Here is a 15,427-nt window from a genome sequence, read left to right on the forward strand (position 1 = left end):
TAAGAGATGTAACTTCTGCAATCCGTGCAGGAATACCAAACATATGGATCCCATAAGTAAATTTAAATCATATGCAACTAATGAGGAACACGATATTGAGGATAGGTTAGATTGTACAAGTGTGAGAGTAATATATGTCATTGAATGCGGTTGCCCAAAACAATATGTGGGCAGAACCAAGAGGAAACTGTTTTCCAGGATTGGAGAGCATATCAATAATATTAAAGGGGGAAATGACAAATTCCCTCTAAGCAAACACTTTAAAGAAAAACATGGCGGCAGCTTAAATTCATTGAAATTTTATGCTATCAAACAGGTGGAGAAAGATTGGAGGGGTGGCGATTTTATTAAAAAAATGTCAAGAGAAGAAACCAAATGGATATATACTATGAACAGTTTGGCTCCATATGGACTGAATAATGATGCAGAATTCTTTGCCTTTTAAAAGATTTCCGATAAAGAACGGATACAGATCAACAATGGAGACGCTATCCAAAGAATGGAGGAAGATCTGTGATTATATGTTGCTATAGTGATGAGTGGAGGGGGTGTGGGCAGAGAGATAAAGGACAGGAGAGGAGAGCCAATCAGGAAGGCCCTGATGAAGGTAGGCGTTCCCTACTGAAACGCGTAGGCCCTGATTGGTGGACACAGAGTGGTGACGTCACCTGACACTTCCGCCTTACGGAGAACATCGGTGCGAAGCATCAAGCGGCTCCGGGCTCTTAGGATCTTTGGCCAGGACTATAGAGCACATTGAGCTGCCGAAAACTAACCAGCACAACCCGGACAACATTCCGAAACCCCTCTCCACTCATTTAAAGGACACGTGAGTCTCTTAACCACACGCTGTATGCGGAGCAGCCAGCCTGCTATGAACTGCTATGAATTGCCTGGCAATTGAAGAGTATGCAAAACACTGCTTGAACCAGCTATATGGAAGCTATGAATGCCTAATATGAGAGAATAACGAAATTTTAACATTTTTAATTTTTATATATTTTTGTGCCAGTACCTGCCAATTATTGTGTGCATTAAGGAAGCGTCACTGGGACGTTTACCACGCTGCTACACTCAAAAGGACAAACTGTTGCCAGACGCAGATGAGGTGGGATATTCCTGCATGATCACGGGCGGCATTAGCTGGCTTTTTGTGGAGGGATATAACCAATCAAAGTTGTGAACGGATCAGTGTGTATGAAAGTGTGCAGTGTGGTGAGGTCAGCTGATCTCAGGAGTTTTTGGGTGACATTTCCTGTTATTTGACCCAAATTGACCAATTCCCATATCATTTTTATATCATAAATGAATATAACATCATTATTACAAATAAATTTTACCTTTGAATTTCTGTATTATCATTGAGGCGCAGTAAGAATACCACATCTTATACTCTCTATTAATTAGTTTGGAGTGTGTCTGTCCTTACCATAAGCCATCTTTGCTTATTAACCACTTGCCGACCGCGCACTCATACCGCGCTTCGGCAAAGTGGCAGCTGCAGGACCAGCGACGCAGTATTGCGTCGCCAGCTGCAGGCTGATTAATCAGGAAGCAGCCGCTCGCGCGAGCGGCTGCTTCCTGTCAATTCACGGCAGGGGGCTCCGTGAATAGCCTGCGGGCCGCCGATCGCGGCTCGCAGGCTAAATGTAAACACAAGCGGAAATAATCCGCTTTGTTTACATTGTACGGCGCTGCTGCGCAGCAGCGCCATAAGGCAGATCGGTGATCCCCGGCCAATCAGCGGCCGGGGATCGCCGCCATGTGACAGGGGACAGCCTGTCACTGGCTGCACAGGACGGATAGCGTCCTGTGCAGCCCAGATCACCGGGGATGAGCAGATAGGAGAGGGAGGGGGGAATTTTGCCACGGAGGGGGGCTTTGAGGTGCCCCCCCCCGCAACATGCCAGACAGGAGGAGCGATCAGACCCTCCCTGCACATCATCCCCATAGGGGGGAAAAAAGGGGGGCGATCTGATCGCTCTGTGTGCCAGCTGATCTGTGCTGGGGGCTGCATAGCCCACCCAGCACAGATCACAAAAAATAACGCTGGTCCTTAAAGAGGAACTCCAGTGAAAATAATTTAATAAAAAAAAGTGCTTCATTTTTACAATAATTATGTATAAATGATTTAGTCAGTGTTTGCCCATTGTAAAATCTTTCCTCTCCCAGATTCACATTCTGACATGTATTACAGGGTGACATTGTTACTGTGGGCAAGTTATGTAGCTGTTTCTAGCTGCTCTGGCTGTTACAGACAGCTTTAAACAGCCATTTCCTGTCTGTGAACATTGTTACATCGTGGCAGTTTGCCCAGAGTACCGCGGTATTCAGAGCCTCTTGTGGGAGGGGTTTCAGCACAAAATTAGTCACACAGCGCTCCCTGATGGTCTGTTTGTGAAAATCATTGTATTTCTCATGTAAAAGGGGGTATGAGCTACTGATTGGGATAAAGTTCAATTCTTGGTTGGAGTTTCTCTTTAAGGGGGGGGGTAAAGGGTGGGTCCTCAAGTGGTTAAAGTATACAAGGCTTCAACCAATACACTCATTTAATATAAAGCTAATTAGAAAAATTATTCTTAAAACAATTAATCATATAAGATAACTTGCATATTATAACTCAATAATTTTAAACCATTCTCTATGTATTTGTCGAATTTAAGAACAAAAAAATGATTTCATAATTTCCATCGGCAGGTGTCACTATTAAATAATAGGAAAAACCCTTATATTATTTGTTTTATATTGTTGATGTCTCAAAAATGTCTGTTCCCAAAACAACCACAGCACATGTTATCTCTTCACTAGCTGAAAATGCCTTGATGCAAAACTGCATGTAAACAATCTTCATGCTTAAAAATTAAAATATATTTCAAGCTGTTACTTACAGACTTCAGCATTAGAATGTATGTTAAAGGGAACCTAAACTGAAAAGGATATTGGTTTTTCCTTTTGAAATGATACCAGTTGCCTGACTCTCCTGCTGATCCTGTGTCTCTAATACTTTTAGCCACAGCCCCTCAACAAGCATGCAGATCAGGTGCTCTGACTGAAGTCAGACTGGATAAGCTGCATGCTTGTTTCAGGTGTGTGATTCAGCCACTACTGCAGCCAAAGAGATCAGCAGGATTGACAAGCAACTGGTATTGTTTAACCTCCTTAGCGGTATGCCCAACACTGTGTCGGGCATACCGCTTCCTGGCCCCAGGAGTCCTCCATGCATAATAAATGAGATCCCATGCATTAAAACCTTTAGCTAGCACTTGGTTAGCTAGTAGAAGTGCCTGGCAACCCCCAATCTTCCCCGATCCCCCCGTTAAAACATTACCCAGAGAGCGGTGGGGAGCGGCGGTGCCGGGCACTTCTACTAGCTAGCCTAGTGCTAGCTAAAGGCTTTTCAGGCATGGGATCTCATTTATTATACTGGGGGGCACAAACTGGCAAAACCTCCTGAGCGGCGTAACGCTCAGGAGGTTAAAAGAAAACACCCATATCAATCTCAATTAAGGTTCCCTTTAAAGAGACTCCGTAACAAAAATTGCATCCTGTTTTTTATCATCCTACATGTTCCAAAAGCTATTCTAATGTGTTCTGGCTTACTGCAGCACTTTCTGCTATCACCGTCTCTGTAATAAATCAATGTATCTTTCCCCTGTCAGACTTGTCGGCCTGTGTCTGGAAGGCTGCCAAGTTCTTCAATGTTGTGGTTCTGCTATGAACTCCCCCTTCCAGGCCCCTCTATGCACACTGCCTGTGTGTTATTTAGATTAGATCAGCTTCTCTCTTCTCTTTTACAAGCTGGATAAATCTTCCTCTGAGCTGGCTGGGCTTTCACATACTGAGGAATTACAAACAAGGGCAAAGCTGTTTGCAGGAAGAAAGGAGCAGCCTGAAACTTCAGTGCATGAGAACAGGGGGAAAGAAACACACAAATGATCTCTTGAGATTCAAAAGGAATGCTGTATACAGCCTGCTTATGTATGGATGTATTTTCTATGTGTGGACATGCTGTACATCAACCTACTTCCTGTTTTGGTGGCCATTTTGTTTGTTTACAAACAAACTTTTTAAAACTGTTTTTAACCACTTTTAATGCGGCGAGGAGCGGCGAAATTGTGACAGAGGGTAATAGGAGATGTCCCCTAACACACTGGTATGTTTACATTTGAGCGATTTTAACAATACAGATTCTCTTTAAAGTTATAAATTAATATACAGTGGGTTGCAAAAGTATTCAGCCCCTTTGAAGTTTTCCACATTTTGTCATATTACTGCCACAAACATGAATACATTTTATTGGAATTCCACATGAAAGACCAATACAAAGCGGTGTACACGTGAGAAGTGGAACGAAAATCATACACGATTCCAAACATTTTTTACAAATAAATAACTGCAAAAGTGGTGTGTGCATAATTATTCGGCCCCCTTTGATCTGAGTGCAGTCAGTTGCCTATAGACATTGCCTGATGAGTGCTAATGACTAAATAGAGTGCACCTGTGTGTAATCTAATGTCAGTACAAATACAGCTGCTCTGTGACGGCCTCAGAGGTTGTCTAAGAGAATATTGGGAGCAACAACACCGTGAAGTCCAAAGAACACACAAGACAGGTTCAAGACAGGTCAGGGATCAAGTTATTGAGAAATTTAAAGCAGGCTTAGGCTACAAAAAGATTTCCAGAGCCTTGAACATCCCAAAGAGCACTGTTCAAGCGATCATTCCGAAATGGAAGGAGTATGGCACAACTGTAAACCTACCAAGACAAGGCCACCCACCTAAACTCACAGGCTGAACAAGGAGAGCGCTCATCAGAAATGCAGTCAAGAGGCCCATGGTGACTCTGGACAGGCTGCAGAGATCTACAGCTCAGGTGGGAGACTCATAGGACAACTATTAGTCATGCACTGTACAAAGTTGGCCTTTATGGAAAAGTGGCAAGAAGAAAGGCATTGTTAACAGAAAGCATAAGAAGTCCCATTTGCAGTTTGCCACAAGCCATGTGGGGGACACAGCAAACATGTGGAAGAAGGTGCTCTGGTCAGATGAGACCAAAATGGAACTTTTTGGCCAAAATGCTAAACGCTATGTGTGGCAGAAAACTAACACTGCACATCACTCTGAATACACCATCCCCACTGTCAAATATGGTGGTGGCAGCATCATGCTCGGGGGGGGGGGGGGGGGGGGGGTGCATCTCTTCAGCAGGGACAGGGAAGCTGGTCAGAGTTGATGGGAAGATGGATGTAGCCAAATACATAGCAAACTTGAAAGAAAACCTCTTGGAGACTGCAAAAGACTTGAGACTGGGGCGGAGGTTCACCTTCCAGCAGAACAATGACCCTAAACATACAGCCAGGGCAACAATGGAATGGTTTAAAACAAAACATATCTATGTGTTAGAATGGCCCAGTCAAAGTCCAGATCTAAATCCAATCGAGAATCTGTGGCAAGATCTAGTGTTGGGCGAACATCTAGATGTTCGGGTTCGGGCCGAACAGGCCGAACATGTCCGCGATGTTCGGGTGTTCGACCCGAACTCCGAACATAATGGAAGTCAATGGGGACCCGAACTTTTGTGCTTTGTAAAGCCTCCTTACATGCTACATACCCCAAATTTACAGGGTATGTGCACCTTGGGAGTGGGTACAAGAGGAAAAAAAAATTTAGCAAAAAGAGCTTATAGTTTTTGAGAAAATCGATTTTAAAGTTTCAAAGGGAAAACTGTCTTTTAAATGCGGGAAATGTCTGTTTTCTTTGCACAGGTAACATGCTTTTTGTCGGCATGCAGTCATAAATGTAATACATATAAGAGGTTCCAGGAAAAGGGACCGGTAATGCTAACCCAGCAGCAGCACACGTGATGGAACAGGAGGAGGGTGGCGCAGGAGGAGAAGGCCACGCTTTGAGACACAACAACCCAGGCCTTGCATGAGGACAAGAAGCGTGCGGATAGCATGCTTTGTACCACCATGCAGTCATAAATGTAATAAAGATAAGTGGTTCAATAAACAGGGACCACGCGGCAACGCTAACCCAGCAGCAGCACACGTGATGGAACAGGAGGAGGCGCAGGAGGAGAAGGCCACGCTTTGTGAGACACAACAACCCAGGCCTTGCATGAGGACAAAAAGCGTGCGGAGAGCATGCTTTGTACCGCCATGTAGTCATAAATGTAATAAAGATAAGAGGTTCAATAAACAGGGACCACGCGGCAACGCTAACCCAGCAGCAGCAGCAGCAGCAGCACACGTGATGGAACAGGAGGAGGCGCAGGAGGAGAAGGCCACGCTTTGTGAGACACAACAACCCAGGCCTTGCATGAGGACAAAAAGCGTGCGGATAGCATGCTTTGTACCGCCATGTAGTCATAAATGTAATAAAGATAAGAGGTTCCATAAACAGGGACCGGCAACGGTAACCCAGCAGCAGCAGCAGCAGCAGCAGCACACGTGATGGAACAGGAGGAGGCGCAGGAGGAGAAGGCCACGCTTTGTGAGACACAACAACCCAGGCCTTGCATGAGGACAAAAAGCGTGCGGATAGCATGCTTTGTACCGCCATGTAGTCATAAATGTAATAAAGATAAGAGGTTCAATAAACAGGGACCACGCGGCAACGCTAACCCAGCAGCAGCAGCAGCAGCAGCACACGTGATGGAACAGGAGGAGGCGCAGGAGGAGAAGGCCACGCTTTGTGAGACACAACAACCCAGGCCTTGCATGAGGACAAAAAGCGTGCGGATAGCATGCTTTGTACCGCCATGTAGTCATAAATGTAATAAAGATAAGAGGTTCCATAAACAGGGACCACGCGGCAACGGTAACCCAGCAGCAGCAGCAGCAGCAGCAGCACACGTGATGGAACAGGAGGAGGCGCAGGAGGAGAAGGCCACGCTTTGTGAGACACAACAACCCAGGCCTTGCATGAGGACAAAAAGCGTGCGGATATAGCAGCAATGCTTTTTGCCGCCATGCAGTCATAAATGTAATACAGATGAGAGGTTCAATAAACAGGGACCGGAAACGCTAAACCATCCCAGATGTTCATCGGTCATGTTACTTGGTTGGGGTCCAGGAGTGTTGCGTAGTCGTTTCCAATCCAGGATTGATTCATTTTAATTTGAGTCAGACGGTCTGCATTTTCTGTGGAGAGGCGGATACGCCGATCTGTGATGATGCCTCCGGCAGCACTGAAACAGCGTTCCGACATAACGCTGGCTGCCGGGCAAGCCAGCACCTCTATTGCGTACATTGCCAGTTCGTGCCAGGTGTCTAGCTTCATGCCCGGTTTCAGGTCCAGCGGTGCCAGCCACAAATCCGTCTGTTCCTTTATTCCCCTCCAAATTTCCTCCCCTGTGTGCTGCTTATCCCCAAGGCAGATCAGCTTCAGCAACGCTTGCTGACGCATGCCAACAGCTGTGCTGCACTGCTTCCACGATCCTACTGCTGCTGGTGCTGGGTTAGCATTTCCGGATGAGGTACAGCTTTGAGATGCGTTGGAGGAGAAGGAGTCAGAGAGGTAGGTGCTGCTGTTGTTATCCAGCTGTTTGCGGCGTGGGCAACACCCGCGCCGTAGCAGGTGAGGAATCGCTGCCAGGCTCCACAAGGTTCACCCAGTGCGCGGTAAGGGAGATGTATCGACCCTGGCCGAACGCACTCGTCCAGGTGTCAGTGGTGAGGTGAACCTTGCAGGCAACGGCATTCTTCAAGCTTCGGGTTATTTAGCTGACCACGTGCTCATGCAACTCAGGCACTGCAGAGCGCGCAAAGTGGTAGCGGCTGGGAACAACGTAACGTGGGATGGCCACTGACATCATGCCCTTGAAGCTGTTTGTCTCCACCACTCGATATGGCAGCATTTCGCAGGCCAGAAGCTTGGCTATGCTGGCTGGCTGTTACTGCCACGGCCCGGGGGTCATTTGCTGGCAATTTCCTCTTGTGCTCAAACATCTCAGAGACAGACAACTCAACCGTAGCGCTGCACACCGAAGGGCTGTTGGTTGTTGTGTTTGATGAACACTGGGAGACCTCAAGAGCACTAGTCCGGAAAGTGACAGTGTCAGCATCGTCTGATGTTTGTGAATGTTGTGAACCACGCAATGGCTGGGCTACTGCTGCTGCTGAGGCGGGTCTGGTGGTGAGTCTGGTGAACCCAAGGGAGGCAGTGTTGCTGGTGGTACCCTGTCCTGCCGCGTTTGCCCACAGAGTGGGATGTTTGGATAGAATGTGGCGGCTCATGCTGGTGGTGGAGAGGTTGTTAATACTTTTCCCCCTGCTCAGGCGGGTCTTGCACACCTTGCAAATCGCCATGGTAACATCCTCAGTGCAGTCTTCAAAGAAAGCCCAGACTTTAACTGGCTGAGGACTCGGACCTCGTGCGTGATGTGCTGGTGCTGCTTAACCCACTGCTGGACGCTTGAGAGGTCATCCAAGTAATTATCTGGTCCTGTTCTTTTGGATCTGTGAGGGTTGTTGTCCTGGACAACATGGGCAGTATTGAGTGGGTTTTCTTGGGTGCTCCCCTGTGGCCTGTACGTGAACCGTCAGGGGAAACACCTCTTCCCTTGCCCCTCCCTCTTTCACCGGATTTCTTCCTCATTTCACTTATCCTTAAAGTACACGCTGACTGGCAGCAGTACAGTGGCAGTACAGAAATGCTATACAGTGGTGGGTGAGCGGTGTACCACTATTGTCAGCAGTGACACAGAGCACAATGCTATACAGTGGCGGGTGAGCGGTGTACTACTGTTCCCAGCAGACACAGAGTGGAAGTAAACACAATGCTATATAGTGTGGCTGAGCCGTGTACACAGAGTGGCATTAAACACAATGCTATATAGTCTGCTATATAGTCACCCCGAACAGGGTGATGTTCTGCAGAACCCGAACAGTGGCAAACACTGTTCGCCCAACACTACTGGGAGGGAACGCAGATTTTAGTACCTAAACACACGATACAACATGTTTTCCGGGGTCGGACTCTGAGGCACATACAGATGGTCCCGATCATCATCCTCATCATACAACTCTTCTCCTGAGTCTGACCCACCCACCACCTCTGCCACCCCAACATCCCCAGACACAGACCCCTCATCGTCCTCAACATTAACTTGGGATGCTGGCCTGAGCCAGACCTCCTCCTCCACATCAGGCCCCATCATCTCCTCAATGGCAGCCCTCATTAATCGCTCTGGCGACGGACTGATGGACACAACGTTCTCCTCCGGGGAGGGCTGCTGCTGACCACTGGCTGCTGGGGTGGATGTTATAGCTTGCGTGGGGCGTTGGCTGTTGCTGTTGTTGGGAGTGCTGCTCACAGCGGAGGTCTCTGGGGAACTCATGTTGAGCTCATATAGTGGTTGACGGTGAGTGGAGTATTACTGATCCCAGCAATATACACACTGACTGGCAGAGTACGCAATGCTATATAGTGTGGCTGAGCGGTGTACACAGAGTGGCAGTAAACACAATGCTATATAGTCTGGCTGAGCGAGCGGTGTACTACTGTTCCCAGCAGAATCAGAGTGGCAGTAAACAATGGTATATAGTCTGGCTGAGCGGTGTACACAGAGTGTCAGTAAACAATGGTATATAGTCTGGCTGAGCGAGCGGTGTACTACTGTTCCCAGCAGAATCAGAGTGGCAGTAAACAATGGTATATAGTCTGGCTGAGCGGTGTACACAGAGTGTCAGTAAACAATGGTATATAGTCTGGCTGAGCGAGCGGTGTACTACTGTTCCCAGCAGAATCAGAGTGGCAGTAAACAATGGTATATAGTCTGGCTGAGCGGTGTACACAGAGTGTCAGTAAACAATGGTATATAGTCTGGCTGAGCGGTGTACACACAATGCTATATAGTCTGCTATATAGTGTCAGTAAACAATGGTATATAGTCTGGCTGAGCGAGCGGTGTACTACTGTTCCCAGCAGAATCAGAGTGGCAGTAAACAATGGTATATAGTCTGGCTGAGCGAGCGGTGTACTACTGTTCCCAGCAGAATCAGAGTGGCAGTAAACAATGGTATATAGTCTGGCTGAGCGGTGTACACAGAGTTTCAGTAAACAATGGTATATAGTCTGGCTGAGCGGTGTACACAGAGTGTCAGTAAACAATGGTATATAGTCTGGCTGAGCGGTGTACACAGAGTGGCAGTAAACACAATGCTATATAGTCTGGCTGAGCGAGCGGTGTACTACTGTTCCCAGCAGAATCAGAGTGGCAGTAAACAATGGTATATAGTCTGGCTGAGCGGTGTACACAGAGTGTCAGTAAACAATGGTATATAGTCTGGCTGAGCGGTGTACACAGAGTGTCAGTAAACAATGGTATATAGTCTGGCTGAGCGGTGTACACAGAGTGGCAGTAAACACAATGCTATATACTCTGGCTGAGCGAGCGGTGTACTACTGTTCCCAGCAGACACAGAACAGTGAACAGAATGCTATATAGTGTGGCTGAGCGGGCGGTGTACCACTATTCCCAGCAGACACAGAACAGTGAACAGAATGCTATATAGTGTGGATGAGCGAGCGGTGTACCACTATTCCCAGCAGACACAGAACAGTAAACAGAATGCTATATAGTGTGGCTGAGCGAGCGGTGTACCACTATTCCCAGCAGACACAGAACAGTGAACAGAATGCTATATAGTGTGGCTGAGCGAGCGGTGTACCACTATTCCCAGCAGACACAGAACAGTGCACAGAATGCTATATAGTGTGGCTGAGCGAGCGGTGTACCACTATTCCCAGCAGACACAGAACAGTAAACAGAATGCTATATAGTGTGGCTGAGCGAGCGGTGTACCACTATTCCCAGCAGACACAGAACAGTAAACAGAATGCTATATAGTGTGGCTGAGCGAGCGGTGTACCACTATTCCAAGCAGACACAGAACAGTGAACAGAATGCTATATAGTGTGGCTGAGCGAGCGGTGTACCACTATTCCCAGCAGACACAGAGTGGCAGTAAACAGAATGCTATATAGTGTGGCTGAGCGAGGTACACAGAGTGGCAGTAAACAGAATGCTATATAGTGTGGCTGAGCAAGCGGTGTACTACTATTCCCAGCAGACACAGAGTGGCAGTAAACAGAATGCTATATAGTGTGGCTGAGCGAGGTACACAGAGTGGCAGTAAACAGAATGCTATATAGTGTGGCTGAGCAAGCGGTGTACTACTGTTCCCAGCAGTGACACAATGACTGGGGGGACCCTGGCTAGCGTGGCTGGAGCGCGAACTACCCTGCCTGCCTACCCAAAGCTAAACCCACAGACAAATGGCGGAGATATGACGTGGTTCGGGTATTTATTTACCCGAACCACGTGACCGTTCGGCCAATCAGAGCGCGTTCGGGTCCGAACCACGTGACCCGTTCGGCCAATCACAGCGCTAGCCGAACGTTCGGGGAACGTTCGGCCATGCGCTCTTAGTTCGGCCATATGGCCGAACGGTTTGGCCGAGCACCGTCAGGTGTTCGGCCGAACTCGAACATCACCCGAACAGGGTGATGTTCTGCAGAACCCGAACAGTGGCGAACACTGTTCGCCCAACACTAGCAAGATCTGAAAACTGCTGTTCACAAACGCTGTCCATCTAATCTGACTGAGCTGGAGCTGTTTTGCAAAGAAGAATGGGCAAGGATTTCAGTCTCTAGATGTGCAAAGCTGGTAGAGACATACCCTAAAAGACTGGCAGCTGTAATTGCAGCAAAAGGTGGTTCTACAAAGTATTGACTCAGTGGGCTGAATAATTATGCACACCCCACTTTGCAGTTATTTATTTGTAAAAAATGTTTGGAATCATGTATGATTTTCGATCCACTTCTCACACGTGTACACCACTTTGTATTGGTCTTTCATGTGGAATTCCAATAAAATTGATGCATGTTTGTGGCAGTAATATGACAAAATGTAGGAAACTTCCAGGGGGCCGAATTCCTACTGATGGAACAACAAATATTACCACATTGTTAAAATTCTTAAAAGACATAGAGATGATTTGATAAAGACTGTCCTTTCTTAGGGGTAGCTGAGATACACTTTGACTATAAGAGGACTCCTCACCTCTGGATGCCGTGGCCTCGCAGGTCTGTAGAGGGGTCTCACAATGACTTCCGTCATACCCGATGGCACACTGGCACCGATATCTTGTCCCAGTCTGAGAGCACTGCCCTCCGTTCTGGCACGGCCTGCGGGCACAGAGGTCTATGACGTCCTGCAGAGACAGCGGAGAAAGTGTTACTGGCACTAAATGGAAAAAATACTACACCCCCCCCCTTTCAGACCCTAATATGTATCGCTTGTAAACAAACATACCAATATTACGTGGCACAGTGGTGTAGGGGGTAGTTGCAGCAATGAAGCCCTTGGGCCTAAATACGCTAGCTGCATACAGTTTGTATGAACTCTCTGTACTTGCATGGGTTTCATCCAAGCACCCTAATTTCCTCCCATGTCCCAAAAACATAAAGATAATTTAATCCCTCCCCCTCAAAGCCTGTCTTAGTATACAAAAGGGACATGTGACAATGGTAGGGATTAGGTTCTGTGCCCCTCTGAGGACGGTCAGTGACATAACTATGTACTCTGTTGGTAGGATTAGATTGTGAGCTCCTCTGAGGACAGTCAGTGACATGACTATGTACTCTGTAAAGTGCAGCAGAAGATGTCAGTGCTATATAAATACAAAATAATAAGAAGAAAAAGAAGAACAACCAATATAGTTTCTCATTACTTTCTAACTTGGACTAAATGTAATTGGTTCCAATCAAATTGGGCATACACACTGAAAAGGACATTAGAAATTAGTAGGGATTAGAATGTTAGCTCCTCTGGACATTGACATGACTATGTACTATGGACATGACTATGGAAAATGTCAGCACTATATAAATACATAACGATAATCAAGTTATTGTGTGCTACAGACGAGGTTTGATGTTGTCATGGATAGGGATGGTCAATAAGATGCAAATCATTTTGAGTTGATGCAGCATTATGCAAATGTTGTATGCAAATGTATACCGCTTGAAAATGAACCAATTAATCCCGCTGAGGTAAAATTCTGTTGGTCTTTTTTCAAGCTGATAAATTTGCATAGAAAATTTGCATTATCCTGAATCAATTTGAAATTATTTGCACCTCCTTGACCATCTCTATTCACGGCAGACGATAACAGGACATAAATGGCCCAATATGAATCCTCCTCACCTCACAGGCGCCCCCTGTGTACATGTCTGGGCAGAGGCAGGTGTAGCCCTCGGGAACTTCCTGGCAGATACCGCTATTCTTGCAGGATTCAGGGTTACAGTAGGTGATCTTGTCCTGGCACTGGCTTCCGGTGAACCCCTTTGGGCACACACAGGAAAAGGAGGCGGCGCCATCCACACAGGATCCCCCATTTAGACAGGAACTAAAAGAAATGCAGGAAACACATAACAGCCTTATTAGCAATTATTCATTTGATGTGGTTAAATGGCGCTCACAAAGATATTCATCATAGTGGTATTATATTCGTTATAAAAGTAATGTCCAGAAAGTTCCTATTTTCCTGAACATACTCCATCCCTTTTCCTTTAACAGATAAATGAACCCTCCACACCAGCCTTTCTCAACCATTCTACTCTGGAGGAACCCTGAAAATAACTTTTTGATCTCAAGGAACCCCTGCAAACAATTTTTTGATCTCGAGGAACCCCTACATTTGTATTGCAGGAGGCATGGCCTGTAAAAGTATGTGTGACTGTTTATTTCACTACCCCCCATTACACTGCTACTCATTATACTGTCTCCTGACCCCCCAATTCAGTGCTTCTAGTTACAGTACCATCTATTATAGTGTGCTCTATTATACTTCCCCCACGATGGGAAAAATGCCAAGGAACCCCTGCAGAGTCCTCAAGGAACCCTGGGGTTCCAGGGAACCCTGGTTGAGAAAGCCTGCTCCACACAGTGGCGTAGCTAAGGAGCTGTGGACCCAGAAGCAAGTTCTACATTTGGTCCCACAAACGCTCTATACATAGCAGTAGGAGAACAGAGGCGCCAGCAGGATAAAAGTGGATAAAAACTTTAAAATTTGCTGGGAGGAAGTGGTGGACTTACCTCCATAAAGCAGACACGAAAGACTGTCTGAATAGTAGTCACATTTATTAATTAGTACCCCAAAACAGTGCAACGCGTTTCGCAGGCCCAGCCCGCTTCATCAGGCAATAAAAATGGGGACAAGACAGAATTTCAGCAATAGCAGGTGTAACGCCTCACTGAGGCGTTACACCTGCTATTGCTGAAATTCTGTCTTGTCCCCATTTTTATTGCCTGATGAAGCGGGCTGGGCCTGCGAAACGCGTTGCACTGTTTTGGGGTACTAATTAATAAATGTGACTACTATTCAGACAGTCTTTCGTGTCTGCTTTATGGAGGTAAGTCCACCACTTCCTCCCAGCAAATTTTAAAGTTTTTATCCACTTTTATCCTGCTGGCGCCTCTGTTCTCCTACTGCTATACCGTGTCCACCCCTGGTGGAGGGGTGATCTACCCCCTTTCGCATCTACAGAGAGCGACTTCTTATCCCTGAGTGAGGACAGGTCTAATCTCCTCACCTGCCTATACAGTGGTTGCCTGTGTGGTAACCCATGTTTGTGAGTATAATTTTCTCACGATAACCTTTACTTCATTTATGCTTAACATACTACACTATATTGGGCTCTCGGTTTCTCTACTCTTTAGCTCTATACATAACAATTGATACGGCGCATCTAAACCTGCCAAGGATAAGCACAGTGTCAGAGGTGCAAGAAGGGGATGGGGAACAGCTTGTTAATGATTACTGCTATTTAAAGCATCTATAGAAGTGATTATTACTAGCACAGGATAGAGAGCTAATACTGTAGTTGAGGAAGGGCTCCTCAGGCCCCTCTGGCCCAAAGGCCCCGGTGCGGCTGCAACCTCTGCACCCCCTATTGCTACGCCACTCTTGAGGTAGGGTCCATGTGATGATCCCTGGACGCCCCATGACGTGATAGCTGGATCTGTGCTAGCAATTTGGAGAGTACTGGAGGTTCTAAAGTGAACCTGAAGTGGCATGTTACATGATGAGATAAACATTTACATGTATGTTACTACCCCTACTAAGAAATCATGTACAGTCCCTTTCCTTTTTTCCAGTTCAGGAAGAGTTAAAAAACTTGAGTTGTTATGTATGCAAAAGAGCATCTCTTGAGCTTGCTGATAGCTTGTGAAGTAGTTTTCTGAAGAGCAAATAAAGGCTTGAAAAGCCAAGAAACAGTGAGAGACAGCGTGAGATTAGGTTTTACTGCAGGAAAGTTCAAAATGTCATTAGTTCTGCATATTTTACAACTTAAAAGGCAGAACATGGATTCTAAACTGCAACTGTGACAGTCTGATGCAATGATATAAATAAAGC

At 46.5% G+C, this 15,427-nt stretch overlaps 1 protein-coding gene across 1 annotated transcript in view; it reads right to left on the minus strand.

Annotated features, from left to right (window-relative positions):
• NOTCH4 (notch receptor 4) overlaps positions 1-15,427 on the minus strand; it is a 174,381-nt gene that overhangs the window by 54,474 nt on the left and 104,480 nt on the right. Inside the window, exons 18-19 of the mRNA XM_068250322.1 lie at positions 13,216-13,417; positions 12,070-12,220 (exon numbers count right to left, since the gene is read on the minus strand). Of these exons, the coding sequence (XP_068106423.1) occupies positions 12,070-12,220; positions 13,216-13,417 (353 nt within the window). The remainder of the gene's footprint in view (positions 1-12,069; positions 12,221-13,215; positions 13,418-15,427) is intronic.

Source organism: Hyperolius riggenbachi, chromosome 8 (assembly GCF_040937935.1).
Source record: "Hyperolius riggenbachi isolate aHypRig1 chromosome 8, aHypRig1.pri, whole genome shotgun sequence".
Taxonomy (NCBI): Eukaryota; Metazoa; Chordata; class Amphibia; order Anura; family Hyperoliidae; genus Hyperolius; species Hyperolius riggenbachi.